At 41.5% G+C, this 24150-nt stretch overlaps 2 protein-coding genes and 2 non-coding genes across 4 annotated transcripts in view; 1 reads left to right on the plus strand and 3 right to left on the minus strand.

Moving 5' to 3' along the window:
* NANOS1 (nanos C2HC-type zinc finger 1) lies at window positions 1–6591 on the plus strand. The gene is made up of 2 exons (XM_015867416.2): window positions 1–2451; window positions 5519–6591. The coding sequence occupies exon 1, from the start codon at window positions 90–92 to the stop codon at window positions 852–854; it is 765 nt and encodes a 254-aa protein (XP_015722902.1). The 5' UTR covers window positions 1–89; the 3' UTR covers window positions 855–2451; window positions 5519–6591.
* EIF3A (eukaryotic translation initiation factor 3 subunit A) overlaps window positions 4406–24150 on the minus strand; it is a 26485-nt gene continuing 6740 nt past the window's right edge. The window contains exons 6-22 of the mRNA XM_015867410.2: window positions 23173–23381; window positions 22052–22223; window positions 21694–21798; window positions 20998–21096; window positions 20205–20321; window positions 19414–19599; window positions 16533–16880; window positions 15868–15972; window positions 14528–14641; window positions 14112–14234; window positions 13413–13566; window positions 12762–12946; window positions 11270–11361; window positions 8517–9343; window positions 7483–7657; window positions 6962–7131; window positions 4406–5675 (exon numbers count right to left, since the gene is read on the minus strand). Of these exons, the coding sequence (XP_015722896.1) occupies window positions 5434–5675; window positions 6962–7131; window positions 7483–7657; window positions 8517–9343; window positions 11270–11361; window positions 12762–12946; window positions 13413–13566; window positions 14112–14234; window positions 14528–14641; window positions 15868–15972; window positions 16533–16880; window positions 19414–19599; window positions 20205–20321; window positions 20998–21096; window positions 21694–21798; window positions 22052–22223; window positions 23173–23381 (3423 nt within the window). The 3' untranslated portion in view covers window positions 4406–5433. The remainder of the gene's footprint in view (window positions 5676–6961; window positions 7132–7482; window positions 7658–8516; window positions 9344–11269; window positions 11362–12761; window positions 12947–13412; window positions 13567–14111; window positions 14235–14527; window positions 14642–15867; window positions 15973–16532; window positions 16881–19413; window positions 19600–20204; window positions 20322–20997; window positions 21097–21693; window positions 21799–22051; window positions 22224–23172; window positions 23382–24150) is intronic.
* LOC116653642 lies at window positions 20509–20641 on the minus strand. The gene has a single exon (XR_004307844.1). It is a non-coding gene; the product is annotated as a small nucleolar RNA SNORA19 (small nucleolar RNA).
* Window positions 21278–21401, minus strand: LOC116653643. The gene has a single exon (XR_004307845.1). It is a non-coding gene; the product is annotated as a small nucleolar RNA SNORA19 (small nucleolar RNA).

Below are 24150 nucleotides of genomic sequence, written 5' to 3' on the forward strand. Positions count from 1 at the left end.
CGCAGCCGCGCGCTCCCGAAGGCAGCGGGGGCAAATAGCGGCGGGGCCGCTTTGGGGGCGCGGGCGGGCGCTCCCGGACGGCGCCCCCCATGGAGGCTTTTCCCGGTGGAAAGCTGGAGCCGCACCGGCACCTCCCGGCCGTAGAGCGCCTGCAGGGTGCCCGCTACGGCGGCCGGAGCCACAGCGCCTGCGGGAACGTCTTCAACTCGTGGAACGATTACCTGGGGCTGGCCACGCTCATCACTAAAGCCGTGCGTCCCGGGAAGGGCTTCGTTGCCGAACCGCCCGCCGTGGTGGTGGCGGCGGCCGAAGAGGAGGAGGAGGAAGAAGAGGAGGAGGAGGAAGAAGCGGCGGGGCCGTACTTCGAGGGCGCGCTGGACTTGCACGAGCTGGAGCTGTGCGGGCACCATCACCACCACGGCGACGGGCTGCTGGAGGAGCGATTCGCCGATTTCAGCCCCTTCCCCGGGCGCGGCGGCCCCGCAGCGGTGCTGTTCGACTGCTCGGGGGAGCACGGGGGCCGGGACGGCTCGGGCCACGCGTGGGGCGCGGGCGTGGTGGTGGCGGGTCGGCTGCCCGCACACCCTCGAGCCGCGGGGCGCCTGCTGAAACCCGAGCTGCAGGTGTGTGTGTTCTGCAGGAACAACAAGGAGGCGGTGGCTCTGTACACCACGCACATCCTGAAGGGACCCGACGGCCGCGTGCTGTGCCCCATCCTGCGGCGCTACGTGTGTCCGCAGTGCGGCGCCACGCGGGACAACGCGCACACCAGGAGGTTCTGCCCGCTGTCCAAAATGCAGGCGGCCAAACAGCTCCGGCACGCCCGGACCGCGCTGGGCAAGAAGGTCCGCTAGGAGCGGGGGGCTCGGGGACTGGCGGGCGGCTTCGGCGCGGCGGGGACGCCCTGTACGTGTTTCTTGTAAGAAATATAGAGATACGTGGTTTTTAAGGAAACGCCGTTCGCCGCCAGTTCCGACACCGGGCGGTGTGTCTCCCTGCTGCCCCCCGCGCTGCCCGCACGGCTTGGGGAGCGGCCGCCCGCTGCACGGAGGGGAACGAAGGGCTCAAAGCCGATCCAGCGTCCCAATTGGAACCGATGGGGTTTTTGGCTCGGTGGTCGGCAGCAATTCGGTTGAAAGGCTGCACCCGGGGAGGGGCAGGAACGGGACGGTGCCGCCCGGCTCAATGTGCGGCTCTAAGGATGGGGGGGAGGGAGCGGAGGGGGCTGCGCGGTGACTGGGGGACACACGGAGCGGCCCCTGGTGTGACTGTGGGCTTCTGAGGAGACCCAGAGCGAGGAACTGCCCAAAGGAAGGTGATGCGTTTGTAAGGCTAAAGAGTGTGGCTTTAAGTGGGTGGGGGCACGGGGGAAGCACCCGTGTGGTTACCGAGTAGCTTTCATGTATACCGAACACGGGACGCAGCCACGGGACTGCGTCGCTCTCAGAGAGGTGGGGAATTTGCTTTCATTGCAACTTAAAGCAGGAGAAGGAGCAGCAGCAGCAGATCTGTGGGTCTCTCCGGGGTCCTCTGGAGCCAAGAGGGCAGTGCAGAAGGCTCTGGCTGTACCCAGGTTCGCCTGGAGGGTGAGAAAGGCACCGCGTCCTGATGGGAAGGGGAGATGGACAAGTGAGAAGTGACGGATTTAATGTGAGTTCCTCCTGAGGAGCTGCTCTGTGGGGTGGGACAGTGAAGCAAGTAAGTGGGACGGGCAGGAGTGGAGTCAGGATGGGCTGGAAGGAGCCTGGGGGTCGCTATTCACAACTGCTGTTGGTTCCCTCAGCTGAGAACAGGGTTGTGAATGGAAGTGCTCTCTTCAGGCTTCATCACATTGCTCCAGCGATGGCATTAGGTCTAATTAGCAAATGCAAATAGACTTGCATTAAATACCACCTCGCTGTGGCTGCAGCTGGCTGTATGGAGCTGCCTGTTGGCTGTGCCAGCTGTGTGCTGTCTCTCCTTCCATGTGATTTGCCCTGCAGGTTCTCAGCTGGTAGAATTCAGGCATTGGATTTTGTGATGTCTGTCTTCACCGCAGATTGGGATTGAGCTCCAGTGTAACGCTGTGGAACAAATTCAGTCTCTTTGTTAGCTTCTTGATGAGCATATGTGTTTCAATTCGGGTGACTGTTTATGGACACAAAAGCAAGAAAGATGTAAGGAAGGTTCTCAGCTGCTTTGAGGGGACATTCCGAGGGCTGCCATACACCCACCTCCCCTGGTCTGTAGATTAAGTTACCCCATAGCAACTGCCCCACTGCACCGCCTGGGAGCTTGTCAAGATAGCAGAATGTCTCCTTGCCATGGATGCCAGCCCTGTCTGTGCCCTCCACATGGGTGAGAAGAAAGCTGCTCCTGTGATGGTGGCTCCTGCTGTGTGTGCTGAGTCCTCCAGCTGTCCGTGTGTACCTGCACTGCGTGGCATCAGGCCTGGGAGTCGGGCCCCAGCAGGTAAGGCAGCAGCAGTGGCTGGAGAGAGCAGCTGTGTGTGGGGTGGGAGGGGAATCGGCCTACTTCAAACTGAGCTCCCAGAGCCATTTCCTGCACACCAGCACACTCTGCAGCACCGAGCAGGCAGACACACCTGCCTTGTGGTCACAAGTCTGTTATGGTAGATGCTGCTTACACACACACTGAAACAGCTTATGGTAGTAACCTAAACTCCTAGGAACAGCGTGTGCCTTCATCTGCCAGCAGCCCATGTTGGAAGCTATTGCATGCTCCACAGGTGTCTTGTTCAGCCTGATGCTATTGTTATTTATTCTGCACACAGCTGCAGATCTTTAGATCTGGCTACTGGTTTGAACCAAGCACTCTGCCTTCAGAAAGCCACTTTATTACAGGGAAACATTCCTAATTCTATCAGCAATGGAATCTTTTCCATGGTGATATGCTGATAAGGAATGAACAGAGTACCAGGCAGCCTATCGTCACCCTCAGGTGGTAATTAGTCTGGGCAAAAAGCAGGCTCCTCCCGATGGAAAACTGTGTTGATAACTCACTGCTGCTCAAGTCGTCCCTGTGTGTGCTGCCTTTCAGTCACAGCTGTCCCTGGCATGGCAAAATGGGAGGAACTGGGTGCTTGTTGTGCCATTAGCGTGTGACCCCTACAGCTCTCTAACAAACTGCACGCTGTGGGGACTCATGCCCGAGTAACAGGTGGGTTTTGAATCTGAATCTCACTGACAGCTTAACTTTACTTTGTGGGTTTACTGAACTTATTTATGTTAAGAAAACTTGCTGTTCTTTACTACTGTGGCTCTTTGCTACTATAGAGAACAAAAGGTCCCTATCCCAGCTGAATTCCCCCCTCCCTGTGGGGGCTGCCAGCAGTAGGTGCAGGTTGTATATGTTGGGTTTGGTCGGATGAAATGTCTGACTGCTGTAGTTCTCCAAAAAGATCTGGCAGTGGAATAAACAGACATGTCTGTGTAGCTCACATCTTCCAGATGTTTCTCATGCTGCCACATGAGACACTCCTCTGACCTTCTGACAGCTTAGAGGAGCGTCTCCCCTGCTCAGCACTCATGAGACCTTACCTTGGCTACTGCTTCATTTGCCCCCAGTACAGGGATGCTGTTGCTACACTGGAATAAATTCAGTAGAGCACCAACAAGACCACGGGGGTTGCAGCCTGTGGGGAGGGGGCTGGGCTGCTTTAGACTGGAGCAAGAGAAAGTTTGGGGGAATCCTACCAGCCAGTACCGCAAGGCAGTTATAAAGCCAGGCCTTTTACAGCACTGTGTGGACAGCGAGATGAGAGGCAACAGATAGAGCCTGAAAAGATAAAGACATTTACCATGTGAGCAATCAAGCATTCCTTTCAAAACCAGCCTGGTAAGTGTGGTTCAGAGTAACACAGTCTGACCTGACAATAAGGAGTGGGATCAGAGCACTTAACAGGCACTATTTGGTGATCTTCTGACACCAAACACTGTACATACAACAACAGGTGCCTGAAGGGCAGCGCCCACAGCCTGCTACCCAAATCCAGGAGGTGGCGTGGATGCCATTCTCCTGTGCCATCCTTTGTGGGAATGTGCATTCACTGATTTTTGTTCAGAAATCACTGTAACTATGAGGGAATCCTGGAGCTTGGCAATATGATGAGCTCCAAAGGCACAGTCACCTGGCCCTCAGGTTGGATGGCTTAAGAGCAAAGTCTTCCTTGAGAAATGAACAGGACCTGGAAAGCTCAGAAGAGGATAAGAAGAAAAGCATTAGAACTATCGTTCATGCACAGTAAAATTAAACAAGCTTTAAGTCAAGGAGAAACTAGCCTAAGTGTTCTGAGATTCTCCTTCAGACAGTACAGAAACAGGTATGCACACACCAAAAAAGCCACTAAGAGCTGTTCTACATCAAAGTACGCTGCAGGAAGTTACTAAAAAGACACTGTAGAAGCTAATTCAGTAAGTTGTTTATTTATTGTTGAAGAAACACACAGCAGCAAGTCCTGTGTTGGCTTCAGTATGACCAGATAGTTAATTGTTATTCTGCATCCCAAAATCAAAGTCAACACAGCCATTACTACAAATCACTTTTGTTTTCTTTTGGAAAGAATTTACCCTGAAGACAAAGAATTGGGGAAAAACTCAACAACTTCTCCAAAACCACACATTTTAAATATGACAATATTTATAAATCCTTGAAAGGCATGAATTAATCCAGGAATGGAAAAGCAGTTGGGCTATTGCAACAGAAAATACATAGCAATATGTTTATTGAAACACTTAAATTGTAAAAGCTTGGGGTTCCGTGTCTGCACACTGCAGCTGTATACGGTACTGGAACAATGACTGCAATGTGGCTTCATGTATTCAAGTAAATCTACAGAAATCCCAGTGTAGCTAATGCTCATCACGTTTATTGTACTTCATTCAAATTTGAACACCTTACTGAATTTAGATGATAAAATGTCTCCCAAACTGCCTGCCCTCAAAGATTGTAAAAAGAGGGGGGGAAGGGGCTACATTTCTATTTTTTTTTCCTTTTTTTGGCAAATTATGGAAATCGATCCAGCTCTGCTTCTCCACTAATTCCACTCTGTGAACTGAGGTGCCTTCAAATGTATGTTCAGCAATAATACCCCATTCCAAATTAATACAGCCTGAAAATATCAAGGTCAGCTTGTTCTGGTGTGAAGTAGAGGCATTACTCAAGGCAACCTGCTTCTTTTTATTTTAGCAACGAATGATCCATGAAATAAGCATCATTTGAAATTTCCAAAACTGGCATTCAATTTCCAACCTTCTGCTGTGAGTTTTGTGCATGATCAATCTATATGAGTAAGTAATTCAAGCTCATGCTTTTCGTGTTATCTCAAAACATTTGTTAAAGAATTCCCATTCAGAATGTTTATAAGCACAAATATAATCTGTGGATTCAATCAAATCAAAGCTAAAACATCGGTTAAACTGTTTTGATATTCGCTTAGCGTCGTACTGTGGTCCAACCTTCTTCATCTGTCTCATTTTTAGTACGACGAACAGGCTCACGCTCCTTTTCTGTTTTCCAGGAACCCTTCTCCTTCTCCCCATCTCTTTCTCGATCTTTTGATGCTGACGGGGGAGCAGAAGCTGGAGGAGCAGCAGGGGCAGGAGCTGATCGCCGAGCTGGTTCACGTTCTTCCCCACGCTCCTCTCTCCTATCATCAGCACGTCGCCACGAGCTCGCTACAAACACAGAAGACATTAATACCACCTTTTGTCATGTTCAAACCAGCAGCCTGCAGGAGTTTAAACAAACAAACATAGCACTGACAGTCTGATTTACTGATTCTCAATCTTGCCAAGAACTAATACGAAGATGACAGCCAGACACACAGCTTAATTTTATAATCGAGTAATGGACAGGAACTACTCGTGCCTCTAAGAGATTCACCATTGCTGTCAGCAAGTGAAGTGTCACTTCTAAAACAAAGTAACTGCAATAAGAATGTTCTAGTGATGGTTTTACAATGTAAAATATGTCTTTATATTATCAGAATTAAAAGCACAAAAACATCTCCTTAGGAACAGTTGAAACATATTTAGGTGTTTGGTGTCTTGACAGCCCTTTGCTGTTCAACATTATTGAAGGCAGATGTGACACAGCTCCCCTGATACTCATCTTCAGCATTCTTCACTATATGAAGAATTGTTCATTTCCATCAAAAGGAGCTTAATAATTATACCCCAGCTATGAATGAACAAAAACTGTGTTAAATACCAAACTGGATGGTCAAACAATAAAGTAGTTCCTGATATTATTTTTTATATATGTATATACGTATGTATCTCCCCACACTGGGAGCTCTCAACCTTTCAGGACCAGCTGCAGTCCTGTAAGGGGTGTTCTGTTCCAGTCTGCTCTGAGATCAGCTGCATGGCTGATCAGCACCAATGCTCAGGGCAGAAACCAAATAAAGATCTGAACATGAGAACTCCAGAATGGCAATATGTGGTATCTCAGGCTAAATGTCTTTGCTGTTACTGGTTTTTATAGGAGATAACAAAGTATAAATGAATGTACATAATTAAAACTCATTAATGTACATAGTTGAAGGAGGTTATTCATCTAAAATAAATATCACTAATAGTGTGAAACCCATAAGGCCTTATTTGCAAATATTTCTCTCAGTTCTGAGAAAAGTGCCAGAAATTACTTTCTGGGACATCTCTCTTGATAATGGAACTATAAAAAACTTTCATTCACCTCAAATGTAAAGTGACAGCAATAATTGCAGACGTAAGTAACTTATAGTGCTATCCTTCTACTGCAGATCTGAACTGCTACTCTCAGAAAAGAGTACAACTAAAAACAAAATTCATGGACAATTTCTCAGTTACACTGCTGCTTTGTACTATGTTGTTACATACAGGGTGTTTCAGTGGCTGAAAAACAATCTCCTAAGGCTGCCAGGATAATGTGGAGTGCCTGTAATGATTGTAAGCCTTTAGAAACAACAAAACAAACATACGTTCTTCACGTTCAGATCTGAGTGGAGGTCCTCTTCTCAGTGGTGGTTCTCTGTCATCAGCACGGCGATCTCTCATGTCACGACCACCTCTGTCCCACTCTTCACGACGACTCGAATCCCTCCAGCTAGATGTTTCCTCAGCTGGTCCTCTTCTCCAACCAGCGTCATCCCTTTTGCCATTCAAAATGAAAAATGATACTAAATGTTAATGTTTTATCTTTGCTGCAGAAAGAAGTGATGATGACACTGATACTTTCAGTTGCGATGGGTCTCTATTTAATATGCTGACTTCCAAAATCTTTTCTGGTGCCCAGCATGAAATACAATGTACAGGGGGAAAAAAACAAAATATTTAAAGGCAGTAAAGCATTCTGGGATTCACTGTTAGTATTTTAAGAACAACAAACCATGACATCATTATCCATTTACTACCTCAAAGAACTCCATTTCTTACACATCAGCAACAGTTCATTTCACTACGTGAAGTCGTATTATTTCTTAATTACACAAAGGAGTCAAACCTGGGACGCCTGAAACGATCATCTCGATCAAAATCTCTTTCTCGGTCAAATTCACGCTCTTTCTCATTCTCATCACGATCTTTGTCTCTGTCCCACTCACGGTCTCCAGGAGGCCTGGAGTCTCGGGGAGGCCCCCAGCTGTCTTCACGGGCCTTCTCGCGTTCCCTCCATCCCCCTGTAAGCAATGAAGTCAAAGGAATATATGAATAACTTTAATTCCTCAAAGATGCATTTACTTCTCTCCCATAAACTGTTTAGCCAATTGTTTGGGATTTTTTTCCATAGGAAAAAGCTACTGGAGTGCAAATATAATGATTTCTGATAATTTTAGTACTGGTTTAAATGACATAATTGATGTCTAAAGAGTTGATGTGGCACCTGTAAAAATATAAAATAAAAAGATGCTAAACATACAAATGTGAATAAAAAAACACAATCAGAAACAAGTAATGGTTACCAACACTTCTACTTTGGGTTAGAAGTAAACCACATAGGAATAGGATAGTAGGATAATTCAGGTTGGAAGGGACCTCAGAAGGTCATCTCATCTAAAATCCTACTTAGTGGAAGATGTTCCAAAAAAGTATGGTAAAAATAGGAGTATTTCTATATCTAGGAAAAAAGAAAAAAACCTTATCCAAACCAGACCCACTTGAGTGATGCAATGATGCATCAAAGTCCTTCCTATAGCAGATTAATTCCAGATTGGGTAGGGAAAGAGATCAAGGTGCACTCAACTAGTGAAAATGTTCTTCCTCCATCAAAGCATTAAACCTGTGTATCTTGTTTTTTTGCATCAATTAAATACCACCAAATACTATGGGACCTTTAGATTTTGGCCATACACGGTTTGTTTAATTGAACCAAACGAAAACGATTAATTATCCTAAGTAAAGGAGAGTCCATGTTAGCAGAATTACTCCCGACATTTTCAGAGATGATTCTCCCACCTCTTGTGTCAAACATATCACATCCACTATCTGCTGGTTTAACTATGCTTTGGAGGAAAAAATCATTGCATTATTCTGCTTTACCTGGTTTACCAAATGGTCTCCAAGGACCTGGTCTTGAATCTTCACTGCTACGCCATGGCCCCCTGTCATCATCTCGTCTGGAGAGCCTGTCATCATCTGCATTACGCCACGGTCCCCTGTCATCATCCAGACCTCGCCTGGGACCCCTGTCGTCATCCATCCCACGCCTGGGACCCCTGTCGTCATCTGCAGCACGCCAACTGCCCCTGTCATCATCCAGCCCACGCCTGGGTGGCCTGTCATCATCTAAAGCCCGTCTGGGCGGCCTATCATCATCCAGCCCACGCCTGGGTCCTCTGTCATCATCTGCTGCTCGCCAACTGCCTCTGTCGTCATCCAAGCCACGTCTCGGTGGTCTGTCATCATCCAATGCACGTCTTGGGGGTCTGTCATCATCCAATGCACGTCTCGGTGGTCTGTCATCATCCAATGCACGTCTGGGGGGTCTGTCATCATCCAATGCACGTCTCGGTGGTCTGTCATCATCCAAAGCACGTCTGGGGGGTCTGTCATCATCCAAAGCACGCCTGGGACCCCTATCGTCATCTGCAGCCCGCCAGCTCCCTCTATCATCATCCAAGCCACGTCTGGGGGGTCTGTCCTCATCCAAACCACGTCTGAGTGGCCTGTCCTCATCCCCTTCGCGCCGAGGTGGTCTGTCTTCATCCCCTTCACGCCGAGGTGGCCTGTCCTCACTTGATTCCACAGAAGGCCGTTCCTTTTCTTCTGCAGGACCTCGTCGGGGCAGATCATCCCCTCGTCGGGGTAGATCATCTCCTCGTCGGAAAGGTCTTTCATCATCTCTTGCTTCTCCTCGGCGCCAATCTCTATAAAGCCACAAGGAATAAGCAAGTAGAAAATGACATCTAGGAAAGCTCTGCATGTAAGACAAGTGTTGCTGACTCCCATCAAAATCACTTCTGAAAACCTGATGTATGGTTGCAAGTACATTTACAGAGCTTGCAGTTTTCAAACGCACAAGGTCTAATTGCCTTGAGTGCTATACAAAAGTGATAGGTCAGCTCCTTAACAGATTCAGTTAATACTGAACAGTTTATCATCCTTTTAAACATTACAGCTGCTTAGTAGTCTCCTTTGGCCATCTACTGCAATAAAACAGAGAAGGTGTTTTGCTTCTTCATCAAGCTTAATTTGACAAACTCTGTATCTCAAAGAACTCGTTAAAAATAAAAACCATGGTCATGAAGTATCCCCCATCTTCACAAACACAAACACACAAATCATGGTCATGAAGTATCCCCCATCTCCACAAACACACCAACCCTAAAATCCCATCCCTGTTTTCCCTTAACAGATTGGTGATGCTCTCACTGACAAACACACACAACTGGGTACAGCAGAACAACTACTGCTGCCCAACTGCAAGCAAAGTGCAAGCTCTGGCAGACTAAGATGACTTACAGGGATTCTCCTTACTAGGTTGTAGCAGGGATAAAAAGCATTGATGAGAGTTTTCACTGGGCTATTGAGCCATCAGTTCATCTTTAGAATATGCTTAGCTCTGTAACACTAAAAGGATCAGACATTACTGAACAGTAGTGATAGCATTCTACCTTGTCACTAAGCTAAGTACTGTCTCCAGTAATGCCCACAGGAGTCATGGTAAAGAAAAGACTGAGAGTACTGCAATACACTGATACACTGGAATCCTGTACTCTGGGGACTGCTGCAAAAGACAATCAGCTGCTCTGTAACTGTGAGGATTTGTGTCCTAGTTTTACGTGCATGTCAGACCTGCTCCACAAGAAATCAATACCTGCCAGACATTTTTAGCTGCAAGCTAATGCGTTAAATCTGAAGCATATAAACAGAAGCATTAAATGCTTCTGCAATATGTAACTAAAATGTTTCATTTGAGAGTTTCACGCAATTTTTGATGTTGCAATTCAAGAGAAAGTGGATTGCTACCAAGAAAAGCAATACAGCTTTTAAAGAAAGCTTAAGACACTACTTTATCAAGAGATCTTATTCCACTATGTTAGAAGAAATTACTAGAAAGAAACAGTAAATTGATTTGCTTCCACAGTCAGAGTAAGCAGTAATGGATTTAAATTGCTGCACTGGAAATTAAGGTTAAACATTTATAAATATCCATTTGTAAGGGTAATTAAGCAGTAAAACATACTGCCAATTAGAACAAGTAGTGGTATTTCCATCAACACAGGCTTTTAGAGACGTTTCTTCAGAAATATTTTAAGCACAATGCATCCTGCTATGAAGCAGAGGAATGGACAAGTTTTAAAGATCCTACTTTCTACAACTGTATGAACAGTCTTCATTATTACTGAATATATCCCAATATATTTTCTGCTCTGTGAGCTCTTCTGGGACTTGAATAGCTTTCAAGACACTCAATTTTGCCTTTCCTCCTCAGTTATTGTTAGTTTTCTAAGTGGGAAATCTCAGATCTCTAGGAACTCTGCATCTGTTCATTATCCTTTCCTAATCTGTACTTATGCAATTGCCACCTATGTTTCAGCAGGTCAGAAAATTACCGCTTAGAAAAGAACTCACATAATTAAGTCTATCAGATGTAGAAGGCATAAGCCAGCCTTCACATATCTAACCTAAACAGAAGAAAAACATCTTAATGCACTTGTAAGACAAAATCTCTAATTGTGAGATTCTTATAAGCCATTAGAAGGTAACTCAGAGAAATGTAAAGGCCTAAGAGGTTGTTAGTGCAGCATTAAAAAAAGAGAGAGCCCAAACATACTGAGCCCAATCATCACCTTTCCACTGGTGCTCGTCGCCATTCAGATTCTGTTTCACCACCTCTTCTCCAGGAGCTTTCAGACTCTCCCCTGTCACCCCAACGAGATTCCTGTGTGTCAAAGGGAAGTAGGAATATCCTCTTGAATACTTCAAAATAAAGATTTCCATCATGTAAGTTATGCCTTCCACAGCAAAACATGCCTTTAAAAACATCACTTGTTACACTGCAGAGAATATTGAACTACCAGGAGGCTGAATGACTGAACTTTATTGCTCATGGCAGATTAAGAACACTAGGATCCCTTTGTGCCACACACTTTACTAACAAGGCAGGAAGAGTTAATACATTTATTCATAAACATTTTAGTGTATGAACAGGAAGAGAGCACACAGATGTTCTAAAAATTTCACTCTCCTGATGCATAACACTATCAGGAGTGAATATTTAATCTCTTTGGTTTTGAGCTTTCTAACCAGATCAGTAAACGTGACTGAATAAACCATAAGCTCTCTGCAGTGCAGACCATTTCATTCTGAGTTGACACAGCACTTAAGATGAGACCTTCAGGCACAAAATAGTCAAGGTATTTTGATTCACCCACGTTGCTTAGAAAGAGGGCAGAGCAACAATTGTTTTTTTGTTTTTTTAAATAAAGGTTACATGTACTTCCCAATTTCTGTACAAAATCAAACTATACTACTTGTAATGCAGTCATTTATTCTTGAATTCTACCAATAAGAATCAAATCACATAAGCCACATAAAATCTCTGATTTCACATAATCAGACATACTTTAAAAAGATCTGATTCGTTTTGAAAATGTTTTAATTTACCACATACAGAAATAAACAGCCAACCTAGACCTCATTCATCCACTACTCTGAGTACCTATATAAATATTTTTATAGTCTTCTTGTATAAAGGATCCCAAGAAACAAGAACAATGAAAGAATTCCAAAACTGCACATGGCATTTTTCATGTGGTACGAGTATCCTTAGAATCCGAGTCAGTTATTCCATACAGTCAAGTGCCAGTGGCTACAAATACTTCTTACGTAGAAGAATACCAGTGCAGTGAAGCATTCTTTAAACAAGGACAATAGCTAACGTAGATGGAATTTAATCCAAGTTCTCTTACTGCTAAGGTCTGAAGAAGTGGGAGTTCAGAAGGCTTGTTACATTTATAAAATCACAAGCGTTTTTCCTCCAATAGCTACTGTAATCTGTCACCTGCATGAGTCATTACACACGCTCCAAACATAGCTCTCCTGTTTTGTGTTAATTTATATTCAATATTCTTTTTAGTCTTTATTCATTTAGCTTCTCAACAGCTTGGTGACCTTTGCTCAACTTTACAGAACTACAGATTCAAGATCCTGATAGAGAGCTGAAAATAAGTGACATTAATAATTTAACTATTAGACAGACTATTACTGAATCATTTAAACCACTTATTTTACAGTCAGTTGTCAACTTTTTCCATATCAAACCTGCAAGTATTTACCTACCTTTCTTGAAAAAGGATCATCCAGACCTCTTCGTTCTTCTTCTCTACGACGCTCTCTTTCTTCTATCTCCATTTCTCTTTGACGTTTCTTCTTCTCTAGCTCTTCCAGCTTCTTGACACGCTCCTGGTATTCCCGCTGCTCCTGCTCACGTTTCTCACGCTCAATGCGCTCCTTCTCCTCACGCTCTTTGAGTTGGATAAATAAATAGAACATATTAACAATTACACTGCTTTGCTGTACACAGAGAGGATGTACAAAAATACAGTCACCCTCCTTTGACTCCTTAAGTATCTATCTCCATACAACTAAACACTTCACAGAACATGCTTAAGCACAGAATAGGTTTTCCAGAAGCACTCAAATTCCAAAGCAATAGAAAAAGAATCATTGATAAATTCATTAAACTGATACCTTGAACAACAGCTGACAGCTGAGAAGAAAAGTTACTTAGACAGGCCACATAGGCACCAGCTAAAACATCAGTAACTACATTAAGTAGGTTTTTTTTAGAAGAGATCAAAGAAAAGGTCAGCACTACTAAGTGCTGTAAGTATGATACTAAGGACTTCTACAGTAGTATTACAATTATTTTTTAAATATTCCATGATTATGAACTCAGATACAAAATGATGATCACACTCTCAGTCATACCTTTAAGCAGTTGTTCTTCTCGTAATCTTTGCTCCTCTTCCTCCTTCTCTCTGTAATAAGTAATACGTCTTTCTTCTTTGCGTTGTTTCTTGCGTTCCTCCAAACGATTGCGCCTCTCTTCTGCTAACCTTTCCTGGAACTGTTTGAGTTTATCCTGAAATACGAAAAAATAAACATGAAGCTACCAGAACTTAAACATTAAAGAGCTGAACACAAACACAAATTGCTAAATAAAGCCTCAGAGGAACATCAACCGAGTGTATTAGATTTGTTCAACTAAAAATCAACTATGTTTCTGTTTACCATTTTAACCTTCTCCTGCCACAAATTTGATAGCAGTGAATATATTCCTAAGACACAACCAGCCAACACAATTTTAGTCCTCTCTTTGCTTCTTCTGGAATGTAAATACATTACCTAGTTACAGACCTCCCTATATTACCCATACTTAGAGCAGAGAATCCGGCATAGTTTTTTCCCAGCCCTCCTGGTCTAACTCATTATCAAATTTGACAAACAAAATGCAACTTGTATTTGTACCAACTACTATCAAAATAATTTCCAGATTCAAAGAAAAAGATAAAAAACAGACAAGTATTTCTACATATTTCTCAGCTTCAGGATTGTTTTCAATATGCCATCACTGTTGGTTTCCTTACTTCGCAGAAATATTCTATTTCAGTATCATCTCCTGCATACCTCATAAACTGTCCGTCGCAACGCTTTGAGCCTGGCTTCAAATAAATCTCTATCCTCCAACATCCTTGAGAGCCTGTTCTTATGCTCAAGGGCTTTCTCACGCTCCAGCTGCAAAGTGGTGATCTAAAGAGATAATATAAAAAATAACATGAAGGAAAAGCTCGCCATATATTTGCATTTTTTCTAATTCAGTTGCTCCTCAAATTACATCTTCTTTCAGATCCAGGTCAAAAGATATTGCTGTGATATTGCTGCACAATAAAATCTGAGAATTAACACAATTCTACAAGACTAATTTTTTCCCTTCTTTTCCTGGGTGAAGCCAGGGGGAAAAAAAACAAAAACAAAGGACAGCACAAAACTGCTATTTTTCATTCACAACTGATGGATTTTATCACGTGAAAAAAAGTTCTTACCCTCTCCTCCTCCTGTTGCTCCCACAGCTCCATATCACGCACTCTTTGCTCCTCATAGGCAGTCTTTATTAAAGGAATTTCTTCTAAGCGCTTCGCTCGTTCAAAATAGTCGATCTAAATAAAGACAACACACCCTCAGAATGTCGTAATGCAAAGACCACACACACGGAACACACACGCTTCAACATTCTCCATAAGAAATCCCAATTTCTCCAATATCATTACTGTGTAACCATGTGGAAACCCACCTAAACAAACCCCCTTCTCTATCATCAGCACCTAACCCAAGTGCGCTCCTAGGAAATGACATGGCCCATACTCTCCCTAACAGTCTCCCATCATCAACAACTTTAAGCTCCAAGGATTTCCTGGGATGAACTTTAACATACATTCTTTTTAGATAAAGGAACTGGAACTGGACATGATACTTGAGACACACGAGACAGTTTTCACTACTCACAATTAATATTCAGTCTGGAGACAATCATTTAATATGTAAAGATTGGTTGCCTCCCTACACAAAATACATCCAAACTGAACTTAGTTAAAGACTTTGTTTCATGCCATCACTGCTAAGTTGTCTTTGAAGCCTTTGGTGAAGAACTCTGTAAGAAGTTCTTTTGAGTTGCACTTAACTTCCCTGGGGAGGCTGTTCTAGTGCCTGATCACCCTCCCAGTGAAGAACCTTTTCTTAATATGCAACCTGATCTTCCCTGATGAAGCTGTAAGACACTACCTTGCATCCCTTAAATAATGACCAAAATAACAGCTTCTCTCATGAGAAAGTACTTGCAACTTTCAATCATCACGTTGGTGAACTGAACTGCCATTGGCAGATCATATAAACTGTTTCGGTCTTGAAAACATGTGGGCAAGTTTCACCTTGCCCAGGTCATACACCTTCATTTACTCTGACAGCACATTCTCCACACTTGCAGTCATGCACGTTTCACGCAGACTCTCTTCAACAGTCTACATGAACTCTAGCAATGGAATTTCCTCTGTGTTAGTGAGGACTAATACAATTAATTAATTTAGGTCCTCCAAAAGCCTCCCCTTCTCTGAACATTCAATTTTCTCTGAAAATATTTTCAAGTACAAGTCTTCCCAACTAAGACCCACTTCACACATAGCTTATGAGCCCAGTTTCAAATTAACTCGAATAATTACATAGATTTGTCCATCAATACTAGGAACCCCGTTGCTTTATCATGTATTCACTTTATTTAGCTCTACACATAACATTTTGAATATCCATATATTTTATAAGTGAATATATAGTTCACAACCGCTATCAAAGTGCTGCATAGACATAGCTTAGCACCTTTACTACTTTGTACCTTTTTCTCCTGATTCTTCAGTCGTTCCTGAAGTTCCTTCTTCTCTTTCTCCAGCTGTTCCACTTGTTTGGCCATAATGAAGTCTGGATCCAATTCTTCAAGGTCCTGCAGCCAAGTACAGTTATCAATATAAAATGAAGCAAACACTATTTCTGTCATAAACGTGAATTTGTTCATTTAAGTGTCCTCAGTCCTCCCCTAAATTTGAAACAAACTTGCTTCAGAAGCATTATCAGCTTCTTTTCCTCACTCGTGACATCTGGGACAATTTGTATTTTATTTTTAAAGCTCTCTAGAACATTTGTATCCTGATTCTTAACTGAGACACAATTTAAGTACAACAAAATGGAACCTGAATATCTTTTGTAGATCGGATACTGAGAAACAATGGGCTTTAAATAACAGCTGGATTTTACTCCATGTAAAACAGATCCTATCCAAGTTCAGTCTTCAGGTTTCTTTAAACTGTTGAGCAAATTAATATTTAAGTTCCAAACTGGCAGTCTCCGTTCTAAGAGACTGTTTATAAGACCAGTCAGAATACAAAAAAGAACAAGAAATTAAGGTTTTTTAAGGTTTTAAGGTAATTTAAGAAATTAAAGAAATATCAGTATAAATTTAAAAGCACAAAACATTCCTCAATGCTTCAATAACAAGCTTTCTACCTCAATATCAATATCTTTAAATGCTTTGGCTCCCAGTTCAGTCTTCTTAATCTGCTCCAGGCGCTCACGAACAGTCTTCTTTTTGATTTGTTCATGCTCCTGCAGGATACGTTCCTTTTCTCTTTCCTTTGCCTCCTGGCGCAGCCTCTCTTCCTCAGCCTTACGGACTTTCTGGAGCTCTGCTTCACGCTGCTCCAGTTCTTCTTTTTCACGCTGAATGTTCAGGCTTTCAAGGCGCTCTTTTCTTTCTTCTATAGTTTGGCGGCGTGCAAGAATACGCTGATGTTCCTTCCTCGAATTCTTTAAGAAGGCAGTGACTGCTAGCTGATGCTGTTCTTCCTTCTCTTGCTGGATGTAAATGAAGAATAAGACAATGATGTATGTAGCATCTCTTCAAAAAGGCAGAAAGCACAGCAAATGCTTCTCAAAGAAATCTCAGAACTAGTTTTACTCCCCTAATTTGCCAGGTGGATGGAAATACAACTGTAATGCTAAATCTAATCACACTATCTACATGGCATACAAGGCAGTGTCAATTCAATAGAACCGTGTGCAAACGGAGCTGAAAGATGCTTATATCAAACAATATTCTGCAGCACAGCCAAAAATACTGCACACAGACACTAGTAATAATTAGGAGTCTATACTTGGGTCTTATTTAGAAAACCAATCTTATTTCTCTCTACATACATTAGCAAGGACAGTGCCACATGTATTGCATTTCAGCAAAGCTCCCTTGTTTTTCACACTGAGGGCTTTTTATAAACATTCAAGCACAAGAGATTAAATACCAAAATTGACACAAAGTGCTGTCTTAGGAGATTAGAAAAAAAAAAATTCTGAATCAAATCATTCTGATTAAATTATAAGCAGCACTCAAGTGCATGTAGACTGTTCTTCAAGCATCCTCCTGGCCACCTCCCATAAACTCTCCTCCAGAGTATTTATATGGCTCTTTGTAGAGATGCACACTTTACACATGAAGAGGTACGTCTGTGCCAGCTGAGGGAGCTGCCCATTTTAATCACTCCAGGAAGCAGCCAAGGACTGCGGCCTAATGACACACAGCAAGCACTCAGTCATGCTGCTAATGAAATGTGAGCTAGCTCTGAGGTATTTTTAGCAATCTGCCACTTTCAGAGCATTAAACAAAAACATTGGAACATCCGCACTTTGTTGCACTTAAAAACAGACTGGGTGCCAGAAATGCAACAATGAAAAACTTGAGGTTTGGTAATAAAGTTGAAAATAAATTGTATCTTTCTAAACACTTAAAAGAGGGAGAGGATTTTATGTGGATAGCAAAGAAAAAAAAAAAAGATATTAATTTGTTCCACAGCTTCTCTAATCCCAAAGGTCAGTATTAAAAGTTTACACATATAATTGCTAGTATTTATGTCTTATTCGGATAATTATACTGACATCAAGTAGAAGACTACCCGTCATTTCCATCAGGAAATGTACAAAGAAAGCCTATTTTTTCCTTTAAACCAACAACTTATCTGAATAAATCCTTTCCTATGGGAAAACTTACATGGAAATAAGCACTATTAAATAGTTACTGTACGTCCAAGCTAACACAAGTAAGCTAGTTTTAAGTATCATGGTACAGTCCTACTTTGCTATTGCTTTGCAGCTATTTTAGGAATGTAACTTATTTCCAATTTGGATAAAGCATTTAGCATGAACACCTCACCCTCAGTCTTTTTCGTCAATATGGAAAAGCTCTACACATTGGCTACAAAAATCTTTCTTCCTTGAACACACAGCACACAAAAAAAATTACCACTCTTAAAAGAAGTGAAGTTTTAAACTTGCCACAATCAAAGCATGCTGGAAATCCCACAGTGTGATTTACACCTTGCTCCTACAGGGCTCTGGAGAACCTGAAATGTGAGCTCATCAGTGAGTCTGACCTTGAAGCCAGCAGTCCCAGAGAGAGACAAAGACAAGTCAGTTCTTCAGTTGTGGGATCTTTTGTTCGTGCTTTTAGATTCCACTAGGAAGCCACATTGCAGGTTCTTCACAACACTTTTGCCAGAAAGAATAAAGAAAGCAGGCTCTTGCATTTTCAAAAATGCATGCAAAATTTTAAACAAGTCTTAGCTCTGTGGACTCATCTATGGCTAAATTACTATATGGTATATCCTAAAGTTGATATACACAAAATCAGTCATTTAAACGCAGGCCTTCTGCATACACCTTGACATTATTTTTGTTATAATGGCTAGCTGGGTGCTTTTAGGAATAATCTGTTCTTCTTCACAAGCACAAATACACTTGAATAAGAAAAATAAGTCTGAAAAAGAAAAAAAAGACATCTAACTTCAGAAAGCATTAATTAAAATATAAGCTACTACAAAATACAAAGTTTCTACTTAAAGTACAGGAATATAAATGGAGCTCATTATCACTGACAAGCTGTATCAGAGAGTATTGCAACACTGAAAAACGGAGCAAGACATATCTGAAGATGCACCAAAATACACAGTTATACACCAAAGCACCAGCTCAGTCTCCTCGGATCCCTGCAGTGCCACATTAACCATCAAATAGCTCAGCAACTTCTTGGTGTGATATTCAAGTACAATATCACAAACTCAAATGAATTCATTTTGCCAAACCAAAAGCTGCAGAGCTTTTAGAACAGGTTAGAATGTAACAGACGGATACTCTGTCGGATAAGCTGTCTTATCATTACCATTCATTCGTGTATACCAGCACCTCAATACACTGTTTCTGAGGAAAAGGGACAGGAGCACTCCTAGTATGATACTGAAAGCAGCTCACTGGAAAGAGAAGTTTATCAGACAAGCAAGAAGTAACACAGGGTTGCGTGAGTGCAATCACGTTAGGATTTGTCAAATGTAGGATTACTTACCAGTAAGTGAGGGGGCTTAATGACTGCAAGAGCCTTGGCCAGAGCTGAGGACATAGCAGTCAACTGATTTCTAATTTGCTCGGAAGGCATGCTTTGTAGCTGAGGGCCCAGAGGAGCATCTTCTCTGGTACTATAGTTCAAATCTGAGCCAAAACTCAGTGTCCGAGTAGTATGGTCAAGGCGAACCTTTGCAAAACAAAAAAAGGGGGGAGAGGATTGTATTATTAATTGCTCTTAAATGATTTCTGTGTTGCTGTGTTCAAGGCCAACGCAAGTCAACAAGAGCTCTAAGTAAGAATTAAAAAGAAGAGAAAGAGCACTGGATAGAATTTTGCTTTATTTCCATGTTCTATTTAAAAACAGTCACTGTAAGATGCTGATCTTTCAAAGATTTTCTCTTTCTTCACTGTGGTAAAACAGGAAATAAGAATCTCTTGAAACAAGACAGTTTCAATTCATCTGTCTGCTGATGTGCTGTTATATGGAATGAATTTGCTTAAGATAAAACCCAAATGGACTATCTGAACAAGAAACTACTGGCATCGCTTTACCAATTTAAAACATTTAATTACAGGTTGTCATCCATTCAATACAGACAACCTGACCAACAGGGCAATCTTCAAGAAGAACTGTCAGTTTTTAATGTTGCCACTTGCATTTTCATTCCAGTTTCTCTCCATCTAACAGAACCAACTACCTTCCTTGTGTTCAGTGCCCACCAGCTTCTTTTCACCCAATGTAATACCCACAAATTCATACATCATTTCACAGTGTCTTCTGACAGCACTTACTTGTAAGTCACAATGTCTGGCTGCATCTACAATGCTCCGTTCCAGCTGGAAAGCATCAACAAAAGGAACCAGTGTAGCCAGGCGAGAAAATTCAATGCTTTGATAAATCTGGGCCACCTTTACATGAAAACAAACATTAGGTATTTTTCCTCATTAAAAAGAGATAGAAATAAAAGCAGCTAACCTCTTAAATCATCAATAAATTAAAGTATGCATATTAATATGATTGCAAACTCTTTCAGGATTTTATTTCTGTACAGAATCCAAACGTAAGCTAAGAATAAATGTCATTACTAAATGGCTTTTTTGTATGAAGGAGACTGGCAGCAATAACTACATACAGCTAAGCTGCTAATTAGCCTTCAGATATTTCTTTAGCACATCAGAAATAACACTGCTCATCACTTGCAAGGAAAGCAGGTCAATGAAATGTGCGTTTTATAAAACATTTATGAAAAAAGAAAAACAACCCAAAATCCAAATGTTATCCCATAAGATTTTAAGACACAATGAATTACCTTAAATAAAACTTCATAGACTCCTCACAAGAAAAATCCAGGCAAAAATTGCACCACTGTATTCAACCACCATTAAGTACAACTAATCTGACTGTACCTAAACGATTTACAAACTTGCAAATATGAGTTATATACTGGAAAAAGTATTCCAAAATTTTAATGGTCTTCTAGTTAATAGAAAAAAAATTACTTCAGCATAACTTCCAGGTTGGTGCTCTTCCAAAGCATTTTCTAACATGCATCCACTAACAAACACACGTTCTCCTTATTCATACCTGCTGCAAAAGGCGAAGAATGGTATTGTTCTGCAAGTGAGGAACATACAGCTGCAGTTCAGGTTCCTTTTCAGCTTGGTCTTTCACCCAGTTCAGAACCTATCAAAATTCTGAAGTTACTTTACCTGCATCAACCCTTAAATCTTCAACATTAAAGTACTAAGCATGACCCTGAAATACTTTTGTTTGACATCTCATGAAAGAATAGCACTTCTGTCCAGATACTTTGTTTTACTGAGGTCAGTCTTCTGGTCAGAACATTTTTATGATAGCTAACAGTTTCTGTATGAAGGTGACTGACAGCACTGGTAACATTAACCACACTGCTAATTTACCTTCAAGTTCTTTTTAGCACTTCAAATATCTTTGTTCCCACTATCAAAGAAAAAGATTGTGACGTGCTTCTTTCACTGCAGAATTCGCATCAACACAGTTAAAGAGATCTCACACAATTCTATGTCCCAGCACATGACGTTTTAATAATAAAAACAGATTATGGTATTTTTTTCCACCTCCCATGGTCCACCTGCAGGCAGGCATGCATTTTCTCATTCCTTCATTTTTAAACCAAGTTAAACTCAGCATCATTTCCATCCACAAGACCTTCCAAAACATTCCCAAAAGAGCATCTTTGCAGAGCACCCTACAGATGTGAATGCACTTTTTCCAGTATCTGGAAGAAAATACAAAACCTACCTTACTGACACGGCTACATAACTTGAGTGGGTGAAAGTCAACTTCAAGCCAATTGTAGAGTTCCTTTACTTCTGGAACAACATACTGTACTACGTTGAACCTCACCTACAATGAACAATAACCAAAATATCTCAACATAAATACAATATTAACAAATAATAATGCTGTAAGCATTTTACACTCCCAGAGTGTGAACCTGAAATGTTAACACTATGCCATCAGTAACACAACTAATCATAAAGATGTTTTAATTTTGAAACTGTCATCCCTTAACTAAGTGCAGCACTTCTGGGATGAAAACAGATCAAAAAGAGGACTTGAGAGATTAAGAGCTCCTTATACAAGCACAATGACATACCATATCATTAATTAGACTACCACGTGTAGGAGGGGCCTGCAAACCCAACAGAGTTGCCAGACGTCGCTGTTTTTCAACAATGATGCCATCCATATCCAGGAGGCGAGCAATATCAGTTCTCTCAGGAGTAATAGGAATTGAGAGTGTGGCCAAAAGGACTCGAGTGGACATCCTGTTGACAAAGCACAACCACAAGGGATGAACTGACAGATAACACTATTTCATTTTGATATACACGCCAATCCATAAATAGGGACGAGTAGTATTCCCAATGTCAAACTATAAAAAATACCAGTAATGACAGAAAAGACAACAGCTGTGCAGTAAGGATACAGCATGTAATGCTCCTCAGTAATCAGAGGAAAGACTCTGATAACACCTTTTCATTGTGTGTACATGTGGGTATATACATATATACACACACATACAGAGAATAAATAAACAATCTGAAAATAGCAGAAAGCAGCACATTTTCTATCTTATTTTACTCTGAATCCATAGAAGTAATTCTGATTGCCATGACTTTTAACATTTATATACCTTTTGATGTTAAATACAAGTAACACTAAATATTTTAATTTGACCTCAGTACCCAGATATGCAGGAATATAAGAATCCATACAGTATTTATTACCACTGTCTATATAGGTCTGTAAATGAGCTTCAGAGTCTTATGCAGCCAGTCATTCCACATGCCTCAAAACCCCGGCCAGATATTATATTATCAGCAAAGAATTAATTATTGTTTGGCCATTCACACTTGCATATACCAAGGAGAAGTTCATGCTGGCAGTAAGGAAATCTTGTGAAGTAAAGTATCACACACAGAACATAAAATGAAAGCAAAGATCAGATACTTCTCAGTTTAGATTCCCAGTCAGTAACAAAGAAGGAAACATAAATAAGGTGATCCTGATGTTCGCATTACTTACTTTACTGTAGCTTTGTACAATATCCTTTCTCTAGGTTTCCTTTGGGGCAACAGATAGAACTGGCCACTTTAAGCAAAGCTGCTCATGGCAATGCTTGCCAACTCCTTCTTTTGAGGTACAATTTAGTTTATTTTTGAACATCTGAAGCTAAAAATAGAATGTAAGATCACATTAAATATCTCTCCCCACCTCTGCATCTCCTCTTGTGTGAGATTCTTTCGCATTTCTCTCGACAAGTGATAAAGTCGGTGAAGTGTAGATGCATGAAAAAGAGCATTTCCTGATTTCCAGAAGACAGTGGAAACTTTGTGATAGTAATTTGCCATCAGCTGTGGTTTGGGTGGTTTCTTAGACAGCGCAAAAAGCCCGTGAATATCCTCCACTGCTTTGAAAGCTTCCTGAAAAAGAAATACAATACTTTTAGAAGTTTTTCCCAACCTCCAACACCCCCCCACACACACACAAAGACAAGGGAAGAAATAAACAATCACTGATGGCTATAAGACTACAGTATATTTAACCCCACTGGCATCAATGATCTCCAAATTTGACAGTCAGATGTAATTAAATATTTTTTCTCAGTAAAGAAATTATTTGGACATCCTACAAATCCACTAACTCTATCTGCTAGAATCTGGTAAATAAAGACCATTTAATTTTGAGTTATTTATTTATTCCAATTTTTAATCTACAAATCAAGGGAAAAAACTGAACAATGCTCCTGTTTTCACCATTCTATCAATTTGATTATTTACTCTTTTTACCTTTTTTCATAAGAATCATGTTTGTCATTAAAATAGGTAGAGCTTTCCTAAAATTAAGAAATCTATATAAAGATATATATACAAACACATACTCCTGGAAATACCTTATGTATAGTTACTTCCATACCTAAAAGGAATCAGCATAAAAGAGCATACTCCAAATTCAGAGATATAACAGCTCCATCTCTTTAAGAAATTTAACATTACAAAGATTCCAAATGCAAAGCACCGCTTTGAATGACAGGCTTTGAAAGCGCCCTCACTGGCCAGACACTAACAGACTTCAGTCAGGAAGTTCTGGGGCCCCAGCCACATTTACCAACCACTTCCCAGTGATGTAGCTCACGAGAATGCAACACATAAGAGATGAAAATGTCAGTCTACTTCTCACTTTCACAACTCT

The sequence above is a fragment of the Coturnix japonica genome, chromosome 6 (assembly GCF_001577835.2).
Source record: "Coturnix japonica isolate 7356 chromosome 6, Coturnix japonica 2.1, whole genome shotgun sequence".
NCBI lineage: Eukaryota > Metazoa > Chordata > Aves > Galliformes > Phasianidae > Coturnix > Coturnix japonica.

Excerpts from the sequence above, each read along its gene's own strand:
- NANOS1 (XM_015867416.2), top strand. The coding sequence starts at position 90 with ATGGAGGCTTTTCCCGGTGGAAAGCTGGAGCCGCACCGGCACCTCCCG.